The sequence below is a fragment of the Gallus gallus genome, chromosome Z (assembly GCF_016699485.2).
Source record: "Gallus gallus isolate bGalGal1 chromosome Z, bGalGal1.mat.broiler.GRCg7b, whole genome shotgun sequence".
NCBI classification, from domain to species: Eukaryota; Metazoa; Chordata; class Aves; order Galliformes; family Phasianidae; genus Gallus; species Gallus gallus.
The window spans coordinates 12,682,525-12,704,669 of NC_052572.1; the positions used below are offsets into that span (position 1 = coordinate 12,682,525).

Sequence of the window (22,145 nt, forward strand, 5' to 3'; positions counted from 1 at the left end):
GTTCTGATACAAGCCAGGATACCATTGGCCTTCTTGGCCACCTGGGCACATTGTTGGCTGATGTTTAGCTGATCATCAACCAACATCCCCAGGTCCATTTCCTCCTCACAGTCTTCCAGTCACTCTGCCCCAATCCTGTAATATTGCCTGGGGTTGCAGTGGCCAGCGTTTAGGACTCAGTCTTGCTGAACTTCATCCCATCGGCCTTAGCCCAGCTATGCAGCCTATCCAGACCCCTCTGCAGGGCCTTCCTACCCTCAGGCAGATCAGCATTTCTGCCCAGCTTGGTGTCATCTGTAGACTTACTGAGCGTGCACTTAATACCCTCATCCAGATTATCAATAAGAATATTGAACAGGACAGGCCTCAATACCAACCTCTGGAGAACAGCACTTGTGACTGGTTACCAGCTGGATTTAACTCCATTCATTTGCCCAGCAAAGAGTGTACCTGTCCAGGCCATGGGCTGCCAGCTTCTCTAGAAGAATACTGTGGGACACAGTGTCAAAGGCTTTGCTGATGTCTAGGTAAATTATGTCAACAGCCTTTTCCTCGTCTACCACGCATGTCACTCGATCATAGAAATAGGACAGGTCCATGAGGCAGGACCTGCCTTTCACGAGCCCATGCTGGCTGGGCCTGATCCCTTGGGTTGTCCTGTATATACCTGTGTGATCTCAATGAAGATGATCTCCTCCCATAACATTTCCTGGCACTAAGGTCAGACTGAGAGGCCTGTAGTTCCCTGGATTCTCCTTATGACCCTTCTTTTAGGTAGGAGTCAGAAAAAATGCAAGAAGTGGAGAGAAAATCAAAACATTTGCAAAGGAGTAACTGAAATTAGACTGTACTTGCTTGTTAAGTAATCAGAAAGATACCGTGTATAGTAGCCAGCACACTAGAATTATTAATAGATAAAATAAAGGAATATATATAATAATTTTATGAATAAAAACCACAATGTCAGTTTGGATAAATCTGTGCTGCATGCTCAAGTATATTACTTTCATGTTGATACAGGTAAGAAAACTAAGAGTTAGAATACTGTGATTTTGTAATGCTGACTAACAACAACAACAAAAAAAGACTGTATCTACATGGTCAAGAATAAAAAGTGAAAAAAAAAGGGCTTCTGGAATGAAAATACAAAATAAATTGTTGTTTCACGGGAAATAAATGGAAAATAATCTTGTCAGCATGTCTTTATTATTTTTATAATAAGACTAAGAAGCTACTTGGTCTACATAAATGTAGGTCTTACTGCAAAGGAGTAGTATCTACCTAATACCGTGCAGTTAGAAATACCATTTAGATCTATTTTTACAGGAAACATTTTGAAAAAAATATTGCTGTCAACATCATTTGAAAGTTAGGGTAGTTAATCTCTTCCTTTTTGCCACAAATGAAAGTAGTCCCCATATAAAAGTATTTCCCATATGCTTTTTTTTTTTTTTTTTTTTTTTTTTGGATAATAAAAACAAAGGGAAATAAAACATTTATCATCATTTTTCCTATACAAGTCCTAGTCCAAATACTAGTCCTGAGTGTCCTGAGTGCTTACATGCTGCCTTTCAGGAGTGCCCACCTATCACTTGCTTACAAATATAGGTGGTGCAAAAACAGACATTCACTCACCCTTGCAGTGCCTTAGGCCTGAGAGACTTCCCTTCTTTTTTTTTTTCTTTCTTTTTTTTTTTTCTGAACCTCAACCCTACTCTTTTTGTAAAATGTCCACAGCATCAGAAATCTTTTCTACAGTACATGGGAAGACTGGCAAGCAGAGGATTTTATGACTAATTAAACAAAAGCAGATTATGAGGATGTCAATTACATTTTAAGATCTTGAGATCTGCTATTTTAGACACCACCAGTGACTACAACAATGGACACTTCAAATGGAAGGCTGCATTTCTCAGATAATGGCATTCTTAGCTCAGCCCTAAAAGAAGGGCACCAGTGTGACATCTCACAATTGTTTTCCGCAGTGCACGGCATGCTTAGAAGTAAAGGCAAGCTGAGTAACTGTCCTGCTGCTGTCAGAACAGGGCTGTGAGATGACTTTGCTCCACTGCAATCTTGTATTTGACACAAAAGTGTCAAATATTATATATACTTTTGCTTTTCGTGCTCCTAAAAGATAGTACTGAGCACTACAGTGAAGGACAGTCTTCACAAAAATCCTAATTTCCAAGTCATTTTCCAAGTATAAACATTGGATCAATTAAGCAGAGGACAGAATTATATTTATGCCACATGCAACTTTCAGCATTTGGGCTGTTCAGGGATGACATCAGCTGTTCCCTGTTTAGCTCTATCCAACCCTTATTCTGGCAGGATTGGAGAAGGTGCAAGAGGCTGCAAAAATCTCTTCTTGTGATGAGCACAGCTGACAGGATATATGCCTTTCATATCTGCATCTCTGTACATTGGCTCTCCTGTCTGACTGTGACTGTAAGCTTGCAAGGAAAAGTTGTGGAGGCTTCTGCCTTTGGCTATAACATTTCCTGCTGCTTTACACATAAAACCGTATGGAACACAGACTATGGTTCAGGTGTCCAAATACACTTCCTCATAAAGCTGAAATTCTAAATTTGGGTGGATCCTTGGCTAGACAGGCGAAGAGCTACTGTGAAGGTGCAAAGTACAAGAGTTACTGCTTTGACTGCACAAAGCTGCAATGTTCTTAGCTAAAAGGTTAGGAAGGCTGCACCATCTGTACTGGACTGAGGACAAACCTACAATTGCTAAAAGCCTCCAAAAGCACACAAATCCCATGAAGAAAGGGCAACTTGTGTCAAGGCTGCTGAGTACATAGATGTCACAGAAGACAGACAACTTTTGGCGGCACAGCTCTTCTCTATTAATGTTTTCAGTGTAAGAACAGTCACGATCATATCCTGTAGCCTTTTCAAGGTCCTTTTTATCTCTTGTGCTCTCTCTCTCTCTCTCTCACACACACACACACACAGATAAAGATGAGACTTGACATTTGTGCAGGGAAATTTTAGTGCAGATGATAAATTCAATCATTTCTGGAAGGCTGCACCACTCCTAATTTCTCAGAAAACTCTCAGGTGAACTGTTACACTTCTTTCAACCCTACTCTAGTGGCTTAATGGATGCAATACTTCTCCTTTTATTTTGAGATTATTAAATGCTTGTACTGCTGCTTAGCAGAGACAGAACTGTGGTTATTCAAGTTCAAATTAATACCATATTTAAGAAACAAGATGCTATCTATATATATCCTGTGTGGCATCTGTTTGGATTTCAACTTCTAGAAAGTTGCTCAGTTCTAATACTACTTTCCTTTAACTTTACCAGGCTATCTGGCAAAGCACAACGTCAAAGCACAGTGTGACCATGGGAAAGCTGCTTCACTTCTCAAGGCAACTTTGTACTAAAAGGAAGAAAACACAGTATTTCTTTCAGTTTAGCATCTCAAATCTCAGACAGTACAATCAACCTATTGTTGGTAAGATTTTGACCATGAGCCTGTTTTTTTTCGGGCTTGAGTTTAAAATTGCAGTCAGAATCTCTCTTCCCTGTGCTTTTATGGACTTCAGTAAAATCCAAGCACAGTTGCCTTTTTCCAGTGTGCTTCTTAAAATCCTTTTGATTCACATTGTTGGAAGTACCCAATATGTTTGGTAGCCATTGAAAAACGTAGGGATAAGGAGGATGAAAAAAAGTAATGAAGTGCTGTACAAGCTATAAAATTTGCATTTAACAGAAACAGAATCTTTGTGGCAAATGGTGTGAAGAAAGCTCTGAGCTGCTCGCATCCTGTAGCAGGAACTCTGGGTTACTAACAAACGGAACTGGAAATTCTCCTGGTTAAGAGAGAACTGTCCAGTCTTGAGGGGTGATTTACATGGCTGAAATGTAAAGTCATCCAATAACTTTGGTAGGGCTAGTAGAACAGGCCTGAACAGAACAGATTAACTTCTTTGGAAATACTGGAACTTCAAACAGAGGAATATGCATATGGAACCTTTCACTAATGTAACACCTGATAAAGAATTAGTGAAGGTCCATAGGCAGTGTTCATAGTGAAATATTACAACGAAACCATTTGTAAACACCTGATTCTGTGAGAAACTGTTAATAATCAGAAGATGTATGCTTTATTAGAAGTTGGATGCCTTTTGCAGATGCAAAGCAAACACTGCTAAAATTTACAAAATTTATACCAAGCTCATTTCATTATTAGATATTATTTTTAACCAATAGAGAAAATTAGTCTCTGGATCAGAAGCTGGGAATAGAAACAGGTCTTTCCCTGACCTGTTCATGTTCCATTACGACATGATTTTCAAGTTTAAATGTAGTTCTACAGTTCTAAACTTTTCTTAGAATTTCCTTAGCACTGCTGGTTCAAAAAACAAAACAAAACAAAACCCTCAGATACTTCCCCAGTGTATGCTGGCTACCTTAAAATGTATTTTCTCCTCTCTCTTATCCATGGTTTAAGTCTTGCCCAACATTTACACAACCACACTCCGTTTTCACTGCCATATGGTCCGATTTCCACCATTCTGTTAGATGCTGGGCAGATTTTATAGCAGCTTTCAATACTTTTCATTACTGCAAGTTACCACAAAGAAATCATGCAGCCATGGGCAACCACAACAGAGATATCATGATCTTGTGATCTCTTTCTGTTAGTCAAAATGAGCCTAACCCAGTGCAAACATGAACACTTCAAAGTACATCTAAGCACCCACTAGATGCTCAGAAAGATATAACCAGGCTCTTACAATTCCTTTTTCTCTCATGCGTAACAAGTTTATGATCACTGCAAGGTAAAATTCACCAAGGCCAAACTAAAAAATGCTATTAAATTAATGTTCAAGTGTTCTCTTGTAGGGAGTATGTACCCTTCAGAATACTTTTTAGGGGAGTAGAATTGGTAAGAAAGCAGGTGAGGTAGCACCTCACAAGCATGAGTGAGCAAAGGACAATTTTTTTATGTATACGAAAGCTATGACTTACAGTAGTGTAAAAGGGAATTTACAGGAATTTGGAGGCACTAAATTTCTTCTCTATGCCTGGTAGGAATAAGAAAAGTATTATGCATGTATGGTTATAAGCTGGTAGGTGGGAGGTCATTCAGTGCCAGGATGCAGAAGTTGATGGTGAACAGATGGATCAGAAAGAATACAGAAAGAATTGCCCTAGCTGTTCAGAAACTTATGAAGAAGAAAACAAAAGATAGAAGGACACTGGGAGGAAATGAAATAATATTTTTCCCATAATTATGTCATCAAGAAGACAGACTTTGTATTTCAACGATTCCAATGGATTCAACAAGTGATTTTGTGTTGTAAGCCATTGCAGCAAGCCTCCAGCAGTTCCTTATTTTAATCTTCATACTACCATTTAATATAGACTTTGAAGAACAGTTCCTAAGAGGAGATTCCTAAGACAATGAGCCTAAGCACACTACTCAATCAGCAAAACTAAGCTCACTCTGTGACAAAATTCTGTAGAATAAACAAAGATATATTGTTTTGTCCAGTTTTTGTCCAGTTTTTAAACGAATATTTAATTCACCATATCATCCAGAGGTTTTTCCAACCCTAGACCACTCACTGACAAATTTGATGATACTCTTAACCTTCTCAGAAACCTACTATTTCTGAGATTGCACCACGTAGTCACTCAAGTCTAGCCTTTAAAGGCTGCTCCTTTACCTGGGAGTTATCATTGAGAACACTCTCTGATGTCTTTATTGGCAGACTAGGTATAAATTTTATGCATCTTCTCCACATTACTTTTCTCCAACTTAGACATTTCTATCCATATAACTAGGTAAAATCTTTCCAAAAATTCTTACTTGTTGACAACCAATAAAAATTCCCCTCTCCAGTCTTGCCCAGCTTGACCTGCTCATATCTGTGCAGTATACTCTTGCCAGCATTTTGTCACTGTCTTTCATTCTGACTGGATAGCCTTCTCCCTTCACACCACTGTTTTCTCTGTGACTTCGAGCATCATTCCTTTCAAGGTCTTTCACGGACTACTCCAAACAGAAGCCGCCTTGCTGACCCCAGTCAGAGGGCTAGGAGCCACAATGCACTTAGCATATCCCATGGAGGGCAGAGTTGAGAAAGAGCACAGTTCACACAAAGATGACAGTGGCTCCCCAGAAGGCCCACAGTTCTGTCTGTGGTTTAGGGTTAAGCTGTGTCCTAGGATTATCTCACAATGCCAGCTCCGGAAACCCTTGCTGGCTTACTTTCTCCCACAGAGGAATTCTCATAATACCCAGCAGCCTGCTCTGTCCTCGCTCTGGTGATTTGACATAAACCTATAATGGTAGCCACACTTGAATGGTTTGACAAATGCGTGTAGAGTGTTTGCTTTCGCAGAGCGCTTTTACAGCCAGGATCATCAGGTTGTTGAAATTTCAATGTCTAGACTTTCATATAACCTCACTACTTCCATAACAATACCTCAGATATGTAACATTCTTTATGCCTCCTTTACCACATACCATCACCAGCTGTCTTTTACTTTACAGTTCCACAGACACTTGGAGTTTACAAGTACCTGTGTGGGAACTAGCACAGAGGAGACTGAAGGTTCAGGACAGAGCCTTCTCAATAATTCAATCACTTACCTATTGCTGTCTTTTCTACCTGGGCGCCTTGCTACTCAAACTGCAGAGTACTTCCTCATGAGGCTTTCTTCATGTCTCTTATGTTACGCTACGCAATGTGTAGACACCAGCTTGGTAAAAATGCCTCAAGAAAGCTAAGGAGGCATTTGCTGTTTTCAAGTAATATCACCTTGGTTAGCAATTCTGTGTTTACCTAGTTCCTTTCAGTCACTGTTGTCTCCCTGCAGAACAGCACTGTTACTTACCTTCTTTTCTGGCCTAAATCTGCCAGAAGCAGACATGCAGTGGTTGAAAGCACAACAAACAAACAAACAAACAAACAAAAAAAACTGGCATGGCTCTGGTAATGTCAAGAGTGGGAAGCCTAACAGAATTCCACTAAACTGAACCTGAACAAGCTCTTCCATTATCTCTTTTCTCTTATCTCTTGTCAGGACAAGGAGATTTGTTTGGAACAAGTTACAGATACGAGTAGTGTGTCTTTAAATTGTCCATGTGCTGTGGTTCTTGGGATTTACACAGAGTCAGCTTGGTAGACATTACACTTCTCACTCTAAAGCAGAGCCTGGCAGCAGAGAGCTAACAAACACCAACGAGTCTGCACTCAAGGGCATAGGCCACTTCATCCTGACATGCATGAAACCACCTTGTACTATAGGAATAGATTGTGGCGAAGTGCTTCAATCTTCCACAAAAGATTGTCACATCTCTTACACTCTCTGTAAATACAAGGCCATGTTGTCCTCGGCCTTGTATTTACAGAACTTTCTCAGTTTCCAAAAGCAATTTCAAGTGTAGAAATCTCAATAAGGAAATAAATAAATGAAAGAAGGAAATGGATTTTTCCTACTCTCCATTACTGCCTGGATGCTAATAGCTTTATCCTGCCAGTGGCTGAAAGTCTCCTGCTAGGAAGTGAGTTCCCTCGTTATTTAAATGTAATCTGAGTGCACTCAGTGCCTCGCTAAGGCACTTGACACTTCATAGGAACAGATGCTATAGGAACAGTTCAGTACATTAACCATCTGACTGTTACCCTCGACCTTTTTGATAATTGGAGCTATTTAAAATTCCACATACTGCTGCTCAAATATTGATAACTCCTCTCCTGACCTTTCAAATGAATATAAATAACTCATTAATCATCACTTATTTATCTTCTGCAAATAACAATACATGAGACAGGCACTTACCTTGAGCTTTTTATGTAAACACTATTCTCTATCTGAGAAACTAGCAGCCTGCTACAACTTAATGTGGCAACAGAAAGCCATTCCATTTAACACTTACTAAGCTGCTTCACAAAACTGTTCAGTTACTCCTTTTCAGTTGTTCCAAGCAAAATAGCAGACTTCCACTACTATTACTATACTCAGCTTTCTTTTTTTTTTATGGTAGATGGAAGACTGGCACTCTAATAATGTATTTTCAGATTTATTTTTTTTTTCTCTTCCATTAAGGAAAAAGCTGACTTTGAGTCTTTCTTTATTGTTTGGTAAGTATTTGGAGACAGTGGTTTATTGGTATACAAACCATCTATAAGCACAACCCTGTGGTGCTCAAGAGGGCAGCGAGAATGAAATAAACTTTAATTTTCCCAAATTAGAAGCAGCCAAACTTTGCTTACCCTCAGCTGCACTTCTGCTTGGAAGGCACCACAAAAAAAAAAAAATGAGAGAAGTATTCATGTTGTTTTGTCCAGAATGAAATGTGGATTCTTTTCTATGTGGACTTTTACTTAGATGAATATGAAAATGTATGAATCAGAGAAGCCACAGAAAGAAATGAGATTTTCCCACGTTAATCAATGCACCATTGTGTCAATTAATACACGAGGCTGGAAATTTACCGGAATTCGCAGCCCCTCCACCAGCTGAAAAATTGTAATGCATTAACCTGCTGCGCCACCTAGCCTTCCTCGCGGGTATTTGCACTTAGAACTTGCAGGAACTGTTGTACCGAGTGTATTCTACACAGAGTACCAGCTAAAATGCTACCCTCTGGAGTGACACGCTTATGGTATGAAGGTGATATAAACAGCCATAGAGACCCCCATTCCCAGCACTCCACAGAGCATTTAGTTGCTTGATTGACCGCTCCAGAGGCTTTTCCCAATGTTTCCTGTTCCACAGGCTAGAATTCCTCAGCCTTACCTGGAAGCACTGCTAAACCCAGCACTGATCTCATCACAGAGATTCTTTTATCTGGCATGGCAGATAGGAAATGTTATACTGAGCATTAGCCATCAAATCACTGATCCAAACCATCCAAAGAAATCAAATTGAATTATTCTTTAAACAATACAGCCAACATTGTGTACATTAGCTCAGGCATTCACACGACATTATCACCTACCTTGAATTTATGATGAATTTCTGATTGATTCATTGCGGTATTGATTCAGTAAGGATGTATTAACATTTCAGTGAGTAAAAATACTGGATTGACTTCATGGTATATAACTTTAACATCCGAGAACCTCAACTTACTGGAAAAATAGTACATTAAGCTTAACTTCTTCACTCCATTTTTTATTTTTTTATTTTTTAATTCTAAGCTAGAATTGGTATTTTAAAGGAGGAGGGAATATATGCTTCTGATATATCCACAACTGACATAATTTTTCATTTTTTTTCCCATGGAATATGATGTGCTTGCCATCCACGACTTCTCAGCACCATATAAAGAATGGATTCTGATCAGTGCTGAGGTACTTTGAATTACACAGCATCTGAAAAAGCACATCTTCTATTCTAGAGATTGGTTCTGCTTTCCGTGAACTTCCAATTGAACAAGACTCTCCAGGAACAAGGCTGCTGAATAGAATTAGACAAATCCAAGACGTGGAACAAAACTTTGAACTTTGTGGGTTTTTTGTTTGTTTGTTTGTTTTGTTTTGTTTTTGGGAGAGTGCTGTTTTTTCATTTAAATCACCAAAATGCGTGCAGAGCTCATATCCAAATCATTTCATGGACATATAAGTAGATTTAGTAGTGTTACCTGTTATATAGGTAGTGCTTGAAGATGCTACTCTCAATTGTTTATACAGTTGGAAAAAAAGCTCACTTGGGCTGGAATTTTCTTTGCTGGTTACCTATTGTAGGTTTCCGAATGTTCTTTAAACTTCAGTCCAAATCACTTCTAAGAATTATTTCTAAAGGAAATCTGAAGACTGTACAGAGTTGCTCCAATAAACCTCATGCCTGATACAGTGGAAATCCCCACACTTGCTGTAAACAACTGGCTCGGAGACCTGAAAGCAATCTGACTGTTGCAAGCCTACTTTTGTTGTTATTTCACATTTCTCAGTTCATCTACAGTAGACACAGTCTGAAACTGTGTGTGAGCCATTTAATTCTCTTATCAGTTATGATAGCATAATACTAATTTTGGAAATTGAAATACCTAAGAAAAGATGCGTGCCAATACTCATCCTGTGGAAAACAGCCCTCTGTTCTCTCACTTGTGTAAGCAGCTGGCAGGGGTACACGCCAGTACTACATCATGTCCTGTCAGTGGTCTGTTTTGTCCTAGAACCCAGGAATATCCTCAGGTTAATACCATGGCAGCAAAGGGACTTTTGCAGAGAAATAACCTTTGTCCTGTCTCTTGTTAGCTGCTGGTGTCCAATTGGGATGATGATTTTTCTATCTGGAAGTATTCCTGTTTGTACACTGATCTGACCCTATAGCATTCACTGTAAAATCTTTCATTTTTGCTCTGCAAATAATTGAACAGAGAAGTCATTCTACGTAATTACTTCTTTCTATGCCTTGTCAGGATCTTCTTTGGTTACCCTGATTTCATCTGTGCTGTTAAAAATGGGCATCAGCTAGAGCTCCTTTGCTGGCACTGACTTCAGTGGGAAATAGCCATGATATTTGTGTTGGATACTGAATTTTATTTCTGTTCATATATTAGATGAAAAGCCCAAAGCACAGTGAGAATCCACAAAGAACCTTCATGTCCTCCTTCTGCATACAGCCAACTCCATTATACAGTCACTAAAAATGAGCTGCTGTATCTGGACATGACAGACAGTGCAGTATAGATGACCTGAATAAGTCCAGTGTAATACAAGCATGAAGTAGATCTAGCAGCCCTGTTAAAACTGCAGTGTTCTGATCACACGCAGAGAAATACTAGGCCAGTTTTTACATTCTAGCAAGCTTTCTCACAGGAAAAAAACAACTTCTTTGTTCAAGCACACTAAGGGCTATTTACTCTCCTATGCTGGAGTGTTACATTATACTCTCAATATTTTATTACTCCAACATTCCAAATATGGTATGAAGTTTTAACACATGACTCCCACTAAAGAGAAACGTCTGTCCTTGATGTCTCTCCCCTTGGTTTACCGCAAGATGGTAGCAGAGAGTCTATCATGAAAGAAAGGAAAGAAAGGAAAGAAAGTAAAGGAAGGAAAGGAAGGAAGGGAGGGAGGGAGGGAGGAAGAAAGGAAGAAAGAAAGGAAGAAAGAAAGGAAGAAAGAAAGGAAGAAATAAAAGGAAGAAATAAAAGGAAGAAATAAAAGGAAGAAAGAAAGGAAGAAAGAAAGAGAGAAAGAAAGAGAGAAAGAGAGAAAGAAAGAGAGAAAGAAAGAAAGAAAGAGAGAAAGAAAGAGAGAGAAAGAAAGAGAGAAAGAAAGAGAGGAGGAAAGAGAGAAGAAAAGAGAGAAACAAAGAGAGAAACAAAGAAAACATCCCATGTCCCAAAGAGCAGATGAGCAAACGTTTCTAAGCTTAATCTATTTGGGATGATGCAGTAAGCCATACAGTCACTGAAAAGGTTCTGAAGCATAAATAAATTCTCCCTCTGTAGTCCCACCCAGCTATCGATTAACGTGGGAGTCTGAATTCGGTGGGCAACAGTTCATTCAAATTCCTGGAACACTTAAGAATTCATGCACACAGAATATAGTGTGAAGTGCCTGCAGCCTGCCCAAACACTTCTGCTGTCCAGGTAGAAGAATGCATAGGAGGTCCATTTCTCCGCGCATGATTATTATATGTTGCACGTATTTGTCCACTAAAGAAGATGTTGATGACACCCCCTTTCAAAGTTTAAAAGCATGCAGTCTTTTCCGAACCACCTACTGGCCAGGGAGCTCAGCTTGGAAGTGAAGAGTTGGGTTCAATTCTCTCTTCAGCTGAAACTTCAAACATATGCTTGGAACAACTCTGAAGAATGACTGAAGGAATAGATTTAGGGATGATGTAGGTGGAGACATGAAATGCCATATTAATTCTGAATTAGCACCTTTATAAATTAATATCAGTACTTTTATGCAATTGTTAGCTAGTGGCAAATGAATGTTTGTTTTTTTCTACAGCAACTCCCTAACCTATGTTACTGTGCATTTTCAGAACAGACCTACACTGGTTACATAATAGCTGAGATTGCATCAAATTCTACATACACAACAGCTGCACAATCTCTTGTTAAGAACCACAATTATTACTTGATCAAAGAGGTATACCTGGAGGGGAGATTGTTGCTGGAACCACACAGGTTTGTTTATAATATACTGCAATTCAATATAAGCTCAGGCTCTGCCCGTTACAGTGACTTCCCACAGGCACAATGGAAGAGCACAAAGCTCTCTTGTGTAGGCTTCTCAAGGTGCACCGGCAGAACAAGTGAAGACAATTGCACCATCCCTCCTACATTTCATGAGACAGTGTAGGCTGGCAGATAGGAATTTTAGCTTGACTGGAAGTTAAGACGCCTATTGAGAAGCAAAGAACATTAGCTCAATCCAACACTAAAATAATTACACAGTTACAATTACTTCGCAACTGAGGGATGGCCAAAACTGCTTAGAGAGGAAACCTGCAGCTGAAATCCTTCTGGCACTACAGAGTGCTCCTGAAATTGTTCAGTCCAGTGCAGTTAAGTTCAAGAACAAATCACAGTCCTTCGCTCTACAACAACACCAAAATGTGGGGGTCCCAGTGGACAAGAAGTTGGACATGAGCCAGCAGTGTGCACTTGCAGCCCAGAAGGCCAACTGTGTTCTGGGCTGCATTTAAAAAGGGGTGGCCAGCAGGGAGAGGGAGGTGATTGTCCCCCTCTACTCAGCTCTTGTGAGGCCCCATCTGGAGTACTGCATCCAGGCCTGGGGCCCCTATCACAAGAAAGATGCAGAGCTCTGGGAACGAGTCCAGAGGAGGGCCACTGAGATGATCAGAGGGCTGGAGCACCTCTCCTATGAGGAGAGGTTGAGGGAACTGGGATTGTTTAGCTTGGAGAAGAGAAGGCTCAGGGGGAGACCTCATTGTGACCTTCCAGTACTTGAATGGAGCCTATAAACAGGAGGGGGAACAACTATTTATGAAGGTGAACAGTGAGAGGACAATGGGGAATGGTTTTAAACTGAGACAGGGGAGGTTTAGGTTAGATATTAGGAGGAAGTTTTTCACCCAGAGGGTGGTGATGCACTGGAACAGGTTGCCCAAGGAGGCCGTGAATACCCCATCCCTGGAGGCATTCAAGGCCAGGCTGGATGTGGCTCTGGGCAGCCTGGTCTGGTGGTTGGTGACCCTGCACGTAGCAGGGGGGTTGAAACTCCATGATCATTATGGTCCTTTTCAACCCAGGCCATTCTATGATTCTATGATTCCATGAACTTCTGCAACCACTGACACCGAATAAAAGCTGTTTCTGGCTGGAAATCAAATTTTGCATGAGGAACACTGTTCATGGAAAATAATATTTATTTTGGTTTTGGAAGTTACCACTGTGTGGTCTGAGAGCAGTTAACAATGGTTCAGTGTTAAGAAGGAACAATGCCTTGAGCTGCAAAGAATCTCTCTTGGCTGTTAGCAGTCAGTAATCTGTCTGATAAAACAGAAGAGGCCTGCTGAATTTCCAGATGACATGAAGCTACAACAGATCACAAGCATACTAGAAAGCAGAATTAAAGTAGGAAAGCACTTTGACAAAATAGTGAAACTGTGTATTAATAGAAAAAGTGTAGTTTGGAGTAGAAATAATCAACTAAACAATCAAAGCAAAACCAGAGCTGGCAAGAAAACAGTTCTGCATGAATTGAACTGCATACAGAGCATCACAGGCAGACCTTGTCAACAACATTCCTCTTCTGAGGAAAGAGCAAGTAAATAGACAGTTAGTAATAGAAGTGGCATCTGTAAGTAAATACAGTGCTGATAAGGCTAGAAATGCCGAGTCCTTCATTCCTTCTTTTGGAACTGGACTGTAAGTATGATGAGAATAGCAGTATTCACGACCAATATTCTTTAAACTACTGAAAGAATTGAACTTATTTAGCCAAGAGAGGGCTGAGAGGGTCCTGTTACTTATTTTCAATACTTCAAAGGCTGCTGCAAAATAAAAATCTGTGAGATTTTAGACAAAAATTCATGAGTAAAAGAACTAGTAATTATTTTTGGTTTATACATTAGAGAACTTTCTACTGCTAAGGATAATTAAATCCTAGCTAAAGACTGCCCCAGAAGGCAGTGAAGATCCTAGCAACAGAAGTTGAAAAGAAAAAGTTCAGAGAATTAAGTTGTAGGTATGATCAGTTCTGCTTTATTGCTAAGGGTGGCCTCAAAGAACTCTTCACACTATTTTAAATACACATTTACCACTGAAAGACTTCAGGATTATTCATAAATATTACTGCTTCTCTGTAAGAGATTCAAAACCAGTATCAATTCTCAAGGAGATTAAACGTCCTGACTATTTTTCTACTTGGTATTAGAATCTTAATCAAACTCTTCTTTCTTAAAGTAATTAATCTTTCCCTTCCTAGCCAAACATCAGCATATTTTTATTTTTTTACCCCAGAATTCTAACCCCATGAATTCCTAATGAGTGCGACCCTGCACTGTTTGAAGAGGTAGGCAGATGATGTGGACAAACACTTATTACCAATCCCTGTCTGAATAAAGGACTGCTGTGCTCTTGCTAGTGTTATATGTTCTGGGGACTTGTTGTTAAAATCCATATTTTGGTGTGTTGTCACTTAAGGTTTCTTACACAAGTTCTGTGTAGGCTGATATATTATCTTAAATGATAATAATTTCCAAGTTATCCTTGCTAAATCATAAGCTCAACACTGTTAACCTGAGTGTTCCTACTAATGACACTTGCTTACATTAGTATATGCATAAAGCAAGCAAAAAACAAAACAAAACAAAACAAACCTCCCCCCCCCCCAAAAAACCAAACAACAACAAAAAATAACTTAATTGAGAAAGCTAACAGAAGGCAGACAACAGATACAGAAGTTTACGCAGCATTTTCTAGGTTCTGTCTGTACATTTTCTAGATCTTAAGGAAACATCTGCTAGGTTATTGGAGAACTTCTGGGAGCTCGGTAGAACTTCAGGATGCCTATGTCTGCCAGGAAGAGATAGCTCCAGGACTCTTTGACTTCCTAAGCCTAAGAAATTAGAAGGAATTCTACTAGCTGTTCCTGATGAAAGGGTGGTTTAAATTCTTTTTTCTATCTGACTCTGAGACAGGATACTTGAAAGAGGCCTGTTCATGTGCAGCTCACCTGATCGTTTCCAAGATCCTACAGATATAAGAACTTGAATCACCAGCAGTACAGAAGGAAGGGGCAGGCAGCACCTCTGCTCACTGGGATAGGAAAGGGAGATTCTCAGGACAGCAAAGTGTAAAACTTTGGCTTGGAGGTGATGCCTAAGGGCACAGGTGCTCAGATGGTACCTTCTCAATCCTACTGTAGAAGAGAAGATGTGCCAGCCGTGAGTGGAGAATTCTGAGGGTTAACATATGCTCTCACAGCTGCTGTCAACTAGAAGGACTCAGTTTTATGACCATGGGACTCTTGTTGTGGAATGAGGACTGCTGGGAGATGAGACCTGCCTGACTAAGAGGGGCAAAAGCTTCTTTGCCAACAGGCTGGCAATCCTGAGGAGAACTTCAAACTAGGAGCGATGAGGAGAGTGATGATGAATGACAGTGAAGTGAGGGAAGTGGTGGACTGCTTGGCAGCCATCCCAAGCTTATGCACACAAATGAGAAAGCTGAAAGGACAGCATTATGGGAGAAGATCTCATACTCCGGGAGGAAATTATCATGGCTGGGTGCCCACCTGAAGTGATATTACACTAATGAACTAGGCACTGGAAACAAACAGGAGGCATAGGAGAGCCTTGCGTGCAGATGCAGGGCTGTGGTAGTACCTTTAATCACCAGCAAAGAAATGGTAATAATGCATCCAGATCTGGGCAGCTCTGTTCAAGGGAGATGCTAAGAAACAGGAGAAGATAGACCACAAAGGTACTAAGTTTGTCAGTAGCCTGCTGTACATGAACTATAGGCCTGCTTCATTTTCCAAAGAGGAGGCTGAGGGAACCCTCGAAGGCAGGCCACAACTATCTAAACAGCAGTTAGAAACTGGACAAGCAACTTACCTGGTGATTGCAAATGCCTCAACATAGCAAGAAGCAAGTCACAGATTTTGGTCAGGGATGCTGAGGTTGGATATTAGGAAAAACACTTCAGGGGAAAGGAAGTGTCATGTCAGGTTACTTAGAAAGGATCTGAAATTGCATTATCAGACAGAGGAAGTCCTGTTTTGAATGGGAGGGTTCTGGCTCTTCCTGGTCAGTTTGCTTAGGTACTTTTAGACAGGTGCAGACACTTTATAAAAAGAATATACATAATTCAAAATAAAGCATTTAGTTATTGGCTAACACACACAAATATAGCCAGTGTTTAATGAGCTATTAGACTAAGCATTAGTATACCTGACACTTCTGCTAACGTCCTAAAGAAGTCTATACGGGGCAGGCAGGTGTGAATGAGAAGGGAAAGGATCATTTCCAGTGGCTCACTGGAAAGGATTCTCACCATTGCACTGTTGCCACCTTCTGCCAGCTCCTCAAAGGTAACGATAAGACAGATGGATTCCCAGCTAATTCCTAGCCAGACTGACTAGCTTGACTAGCTTTCCTCAGGAAATTTTTCCTGCCAGGATTTTATACATTTTCATGCTGGTACTTTCCTTCCAAAATCCTTCAACTACCATTGATGTCACGTCAACAGCCCTTCTTCTGTCTGCCTTCTAGCATTCTTATCTTTCTACAGATGTTCTCACTACTCAGTCATACAAGCCTGGGTTAAGGTTATGCTGCTGTGCCGTATCAGGTCAGGGACCCGGACACACACAGTCAGGCAACTCTGCACCTGGGATGATAAGTGATGGAATTCAGTGCTGCATTTCCTGAGAAAAAGGCTCAGGCTGGACTGATGTCTTTTTCAAGGCCTTCCCAAACTACATTTCTAAGTTTCACTATACGAAGATCTTTAGCATCTAATTGGGAGCTTTCTGAGGACTCTGTAACACTGACGTTGCAGTTCACTTATTTCACTTGTGGATTTTCTTTTTTTTTTCTTTTTCTTTTTTTTTTTTTTTGCTTTATTTTTTTTCCTAGTTCCAATTTCTTGCCTCAAATATGAAAAATCTGATAATCTACCTTTTGAAATACCTTATAAATGTGATTTGATAACTTCTAGGGCTTCAGGTGACTATTTCAGGAACGCTTTCCCTAGACAGCAGTAAGAAGCCTGTTCAGAAGTATGGTGCATTCAAAGGATAAGCAACTACACTGCTAATTCTGGAACACCTGGATTATGTGGATAAGTGTGGAGAAGCAGCATCAGAGATTATTGCTGATACCCAAATAGGGAGTCAAGAGGCTGAAAATTCATAAGCCACAGCAGACATGAAATGATCTGGAAGCTGTTGAGTACGTCAGCAGATTTTTAACGGGTATCTCTAGCAAACATCTAAGAGGAGACATTCTCAAACACAAACAAGGGGGGCTGAAAGCAGGGAATGATTTAACAGTACCTTTCAAATAGCAACTGCAAAAATACATTAAAAGGCCAAAGAGAGTTCAATTACAACCAAACACAACTTAAAAATCCCTAGAACTAAGCTGTCTTAATTTATTCCCTTGACTTTTCATTATGTGGCATGTCATTTTCCCCAGCAGATTTTTTAACATATGAACATCCCACACAATATTTATTGCACGTTATTTGAATCCTACTCTCCTGTATAAAATGATAAACTTCCAGTAAGATTTTCTAATTACGCTGTTAAAACACAGAAAATAGAACTTACTGATGGATTACAGTCATTTGCTAGTGAGAAAAAGAGAGAGAAGGAACACGCCAAAAGATGGGCATCCTGTTATCAGACGTCTGTGACCTGGTTTTTCAGTAGAACTACACAGTTATATGACCTTCCACGTACTCTCTCCTCTACATTCTGAGAGAGCATTCTAAGGGAGCAGTAAGTGTGTATTATATAGCGCTAGTGCCTCTAATAGGTAGGCAGGCAGTGCAAGATGAGTAATCACTGACCGCCTAGGAAACACTCAGTTTGCATGACTCAACATGCACAGGAACTCCACGGAAGACATGGATGTAATTCTCCAGAATAACTCTCCGAACAATAAAACTGTGTTCTCATTAGCCACCCTTTGCTTGGCCGCATCATGAGAAAATGGAAAGGCTAACTAAAGCAGCGGAGTGCTGCTGCAAAGGGTCAGGGTGCTGAAGGCGGGCAGCGTCCGGCCTCGCGAAACAAACTCTTCTCGGTTCCGAGTTCCGTCGGACGGCCGCACCAGCCGGGCCGTGACAACCGGGGAGCCCCGGGAGCCCGGCGCTGGAGGAGCTGGGAGATGTGATAACCCTCCCCGGGAACGAGGCCAAGGCAGCCAGCCGGAGCGGGGAGGAAATTCCTGAAGCTCTCCTCACCCGTCCTCCGCGGGCTGCGGGAGGCACCGCCCCGCCCGGGAAAGGAGGGGCTGCCCGGGCCGCGCAGCGCTCCGCTGCCCTGACCCGCACCGAGCGGCGAGGCCGGCACGACGAAGCTGCCGGGAAAACGTGCCTCCTCCGCTTCCTGACAGAGCTGCCAGGCTGCAGGTGAGTCGGACCGGTCACCTCGTGCCCCACTTACCCGTCTCTCTCCCCGCGCCTTCGCTGAGGGGAGCTCCCGTCTCCTCTAGGGAAGTACTCCGCGGAGTTTTTCTTACTCCCGGCTGTGGTGCCGGCGGGCACCTCTGACTGCCTCCCGCTTTTCCACCCTCCCGCTTCATCTGCCCCAACGCGCCGACACGGCCCTTCAGCGCCGGCCGTACCCCCCGCCCGCCCCGCTGTCTGACCGCGGGCAGCGGACGGGGCTGAGCGCTTCGTCCCGCGGCGCTCCCGCAGGCTGAGGTTGCAGCGCGGATAGTCTGCCGAGTGCTGCCCCGTGTGGGTCCGGCGCTCCGTGGAGCGTGTCTGTTTGGGATGTGACTTTCACCTCTCTTTTTAACCTAAGTGTTTCGTGCCGAGCAAGTTCCCGCAAGGTAACCCAGATCCCCACGTTGTTCCCGGGGGCTGAAGAGCGCGGTGCGGCTGTTGGTGCTGTGCCACCGCGGGATGCCACTCCTCCCCACCTTCTCGCTGCGTTTGCGTGTTGATGCGCACCGGCACTCCGACTTGCTCACGTCGATGGGTGCTTCACATCTTTTAGACCCCATTTTTAGACCATTTAATTGCGGGTTTTTGTTTGTTTGTTTGCTTGCTTGCTTGCTTCGATTCCAACCCTCGTGGTACCGAAAAATGCAGAGTGTTTTCCTGTTTTGGAAAAGCTCTTTAGAAAACCAACATCAAAGAGCTCTCTCTCTATTTAAACAAACGATCAACAAACCGGGAGACAAAGCTGTCCCCGAATAATCAAGTAATTGCACGTGGATCAGAACATAATTATGGAAAATCCTTTCTTCCACATGCAGCTTTTATAAATTGCTTTTTATCCTTTAGGCAACAAGGATTTATTAGCAGCTTTCAGTGTATTGTGCACGGCTGTAATTTCTGCCGTAAATTTGCAAAGTAGGTGGGAATGATCTTTAATATTGCTTGGGAGGAGAGAGGCTGAGCACAAGGACTAAAAGCAGTGCTGCTTTACACTCTATCACCTGTTCTCTATTTTTTATTATTATTATTTTAATTCAGAATTGTTACAGATCATGTTTTGTATGAACAGTGTGACATTTATGATGAAAAGAGCTGCTTAATTTCAAGATGCTTTGACAGCTGCTTCCTCACCAAAACCTGCTAAGTGTCAGATGGTTTGACACTTCTCCCTTCTTCAAGGGCAAGTAAGTTACCTCAGCTGGGTGACAGCTCCACGCCACTCATTTCCAAGGGAAGAAGTAACATTGGGAACTGCAGGAGTTAGAAGAGCAGCAATATACTTCAGTCCAGTGTTTTTGTAGAAATCATTGGCTAAGGGCATTCCAGCTCATTTTGGCACGTATCTAGTTATTGGGCAACATGTAGCGTTGCCTGGTAAGAAACTGAACTGTGATTCCTGTACTTGGTCTGTTTGTCTCTGAAGGAGAGGGAATAATATGCGATGTAAAACATTGTGTAAATCCGTAGGATTGTTATTACTGCATTTACCTCACTGGTAAGGAGTTCTCTCCTACATCTGATTTAGGAAAATTTGTCTGACTGATAATGTCTTCACTTTGGTGTCCTTGCATAATACTGTCCTTCAGATGAATAGAATTTTCTGGATCATGGAAAAGCATTCCTTTTCCCAGACTGTATTTGGGATCATTTGAGGATGTGGGTACAGCTGGGAGCTGTTTTAAGTAAGCAAAGGGTGCCAAGAAAGAATTGTATGAAGGATGATTTGGAATATGCAACTTGAGGAAGATCGATACAAGGTAGATCAATTCTGTCATGAACTAATGCTAAATATTCATAGCAGACACTGCAGCAGTATGTGCACCACACAAATCCAGTTCCCAGCCACTGGCTCATGAATCCCATGAGCCCCATGCTGAGGGAAGTTTCAGTTGAAGTTTTATGCCTTTAAGAGAGCTATGACAAAATGTTTATCTTGGGCATACTTATCAGATGAATAACAGGAATTTATTTTTCCTCTATTCTGTGGAATCCCAAAAGCACTGGCCAGAAGAGGACTTTTGGTGATCGTCTACATTTTCTTCCAAAGAAGAAGCAGTTTATTTGAAGATATTTATTTAGACTACTAGAAAATTGCCTGCAGAAAGATAATTTATCTTCTCCCAAGGTAATGTGTTTCACTTTTGATTTGTGTCTCTTGGAAATGCCACACGTTCTATGGACCACAGTCTCTCCTTACTGTATTAAAGCAAAACCTCAAAACAAAACACACACACACACAGACACAGACACAAACAAACAACAACAACAAAACAACCTACTAACAGCAATATTATGTGTGTATTTGGGGAAATGGGCCAGATTCCACCTTACTATTTGGCTTGCATCTGTAATTCAGATGTATCAGTTCATCTGTGCTTTTTTTTCCCCCTCATCCAGACATCTGCTAGGCCTGGTGGTTCCTAGCTGAAAGCATTCCTGTGACTGCCTTCACATAGCCCTCACTTTAAGGGTTTGGAGTCAAAAGCTGTCTGGACCATTAGGCTTAAGGAGAGAGAGTGACTCTGAGTTGACGTCTGGTGGATATTCAGAATGGTGCTCCTTGGGAGTCGATATCTGAGCCAGTGCTGCTTGAGATCTCTATCAATACTCTGGACAAGGGAATGAAATACATCTTTAAATAGCGTGCAGATCACATTAAGTAGATGGAAGCAATTCATACGGTAGCAGGCAAGGGTGCAATTCATTGGTACCTCAACAACCTGGAAGAAATTAGCTGACAAATCTTGGGAAGTTTAGAAAAGATAAATGTAAAGTTGGATGGAATAGGAGGAAACAGTGCAGCTGGGGAGCTGAGATGTCACACTGTCAAACAGCCAGCAGTGTATTTTGTGGCAAGGATGGCTAACTACCTACGGGGCTATCTTAGCAAGACCATATCCAGAATGTTGAAGAGAGTACTATTTCCTTTTATTTGGCACTTGTGAGATCACATCTGCACTACTGTGTCCAGTTCTTAGCTACCATTACTAAGATGGATGGACTAGGCTGGATCCAGAAGAAAGATGCTGGGGGTGCTTGGAGGCTGGAGCATGTTGAGAAAGAGTATCTGAAATAGACTCGTGTTTAACTTTGAGGAAAGAAAGTTAGAAGCTGGTCTAACTACCATCTTGCTAAACTAACAGGCAGTTCCTGAGAAGACAAGTTAACCTTCTGCAAAATGATGAGAGGAAACTGATGTAAATTGTAACAAGGAAAATTCAGCTTGAATATACACAGAGGGTTGTTAAGAATGGGAAAAAGTTGTCCAGGGAGGGTGTGGCATCTCTGTCTTTGGAATTCTTCAAAACTTAGTTGAACAAAGTTCAACTCAGATGAACTCAGTTCACGCTCAGTTACAGAATTATTCAATACTTACATACTTAAAATACTTACTTAATACTTATTACAGAAGTATTCAAATTGCGTGTCTGCTGTCCGTACTCAAAGTCACTGACACATGAGCTTCTTGTTCTTAACCTTTAATTTGTAGACGCAAAACTCACAGGCCTTCCAGGTTGAGGAATGTTAACAAAACATGATCTCTCAGGCT

General features: G+C 41.4%; 2 protein-coding genes across 9 annotated transcripts in view; one reads left to right on the forward strand and one right to left on the reverse strand.

Moving 5' to 3' along the window:
• The window catches only part of LOC124417553, a 43,415-nt gene extending 23,499 nt beyond the window's left edge, over positions 1–19,916 (reverse strand). The window contains exons 1-3 of the mRNA XM_046905876.1: positions 19,789–19,916; positions 19,075–19,255; positions 18,594–18,951 (exon numbers count right to left, since the gene is read on the reverse strand). Of these exons, the coding sequence (XP_046761832.1) occupies positions 18,594–18,951; positions 19,075–19,255; positions 19,789–19,916 (667 nt within the window). The remainder of the gene's footprint in view (positions 1–18,593; positions 18,952–19,074; positions 19,256–19,788) is intronic.
• The window catches only part of OSMR (oncostatin M receptor), a 32,228-nt gene continuing 28,547 nt past the window's right edge, over positions 18,465–22,145 (forward strand). For 5 of the 8 annotated variants that reach the window (XR_001463919.4, XM_046905676.1, XM_425020.8 and 2 more), the window contains exons 1-2: positions 18,465–18,559; positions 20,594–20,720. The gene's annotated coding sequence lies outside the window, so the exon portion shown is untranslated. Of the gene's footprint in view, positions 18,560–19,633; positions 19,780–20,593; positions 20,721–22,145 lie in introns of all 8 variants that reach the window. The other 3 variants (XM_004937201.5, XM_004937202.5, XM_004937203.5) reach the window with 3 other exon arrangements.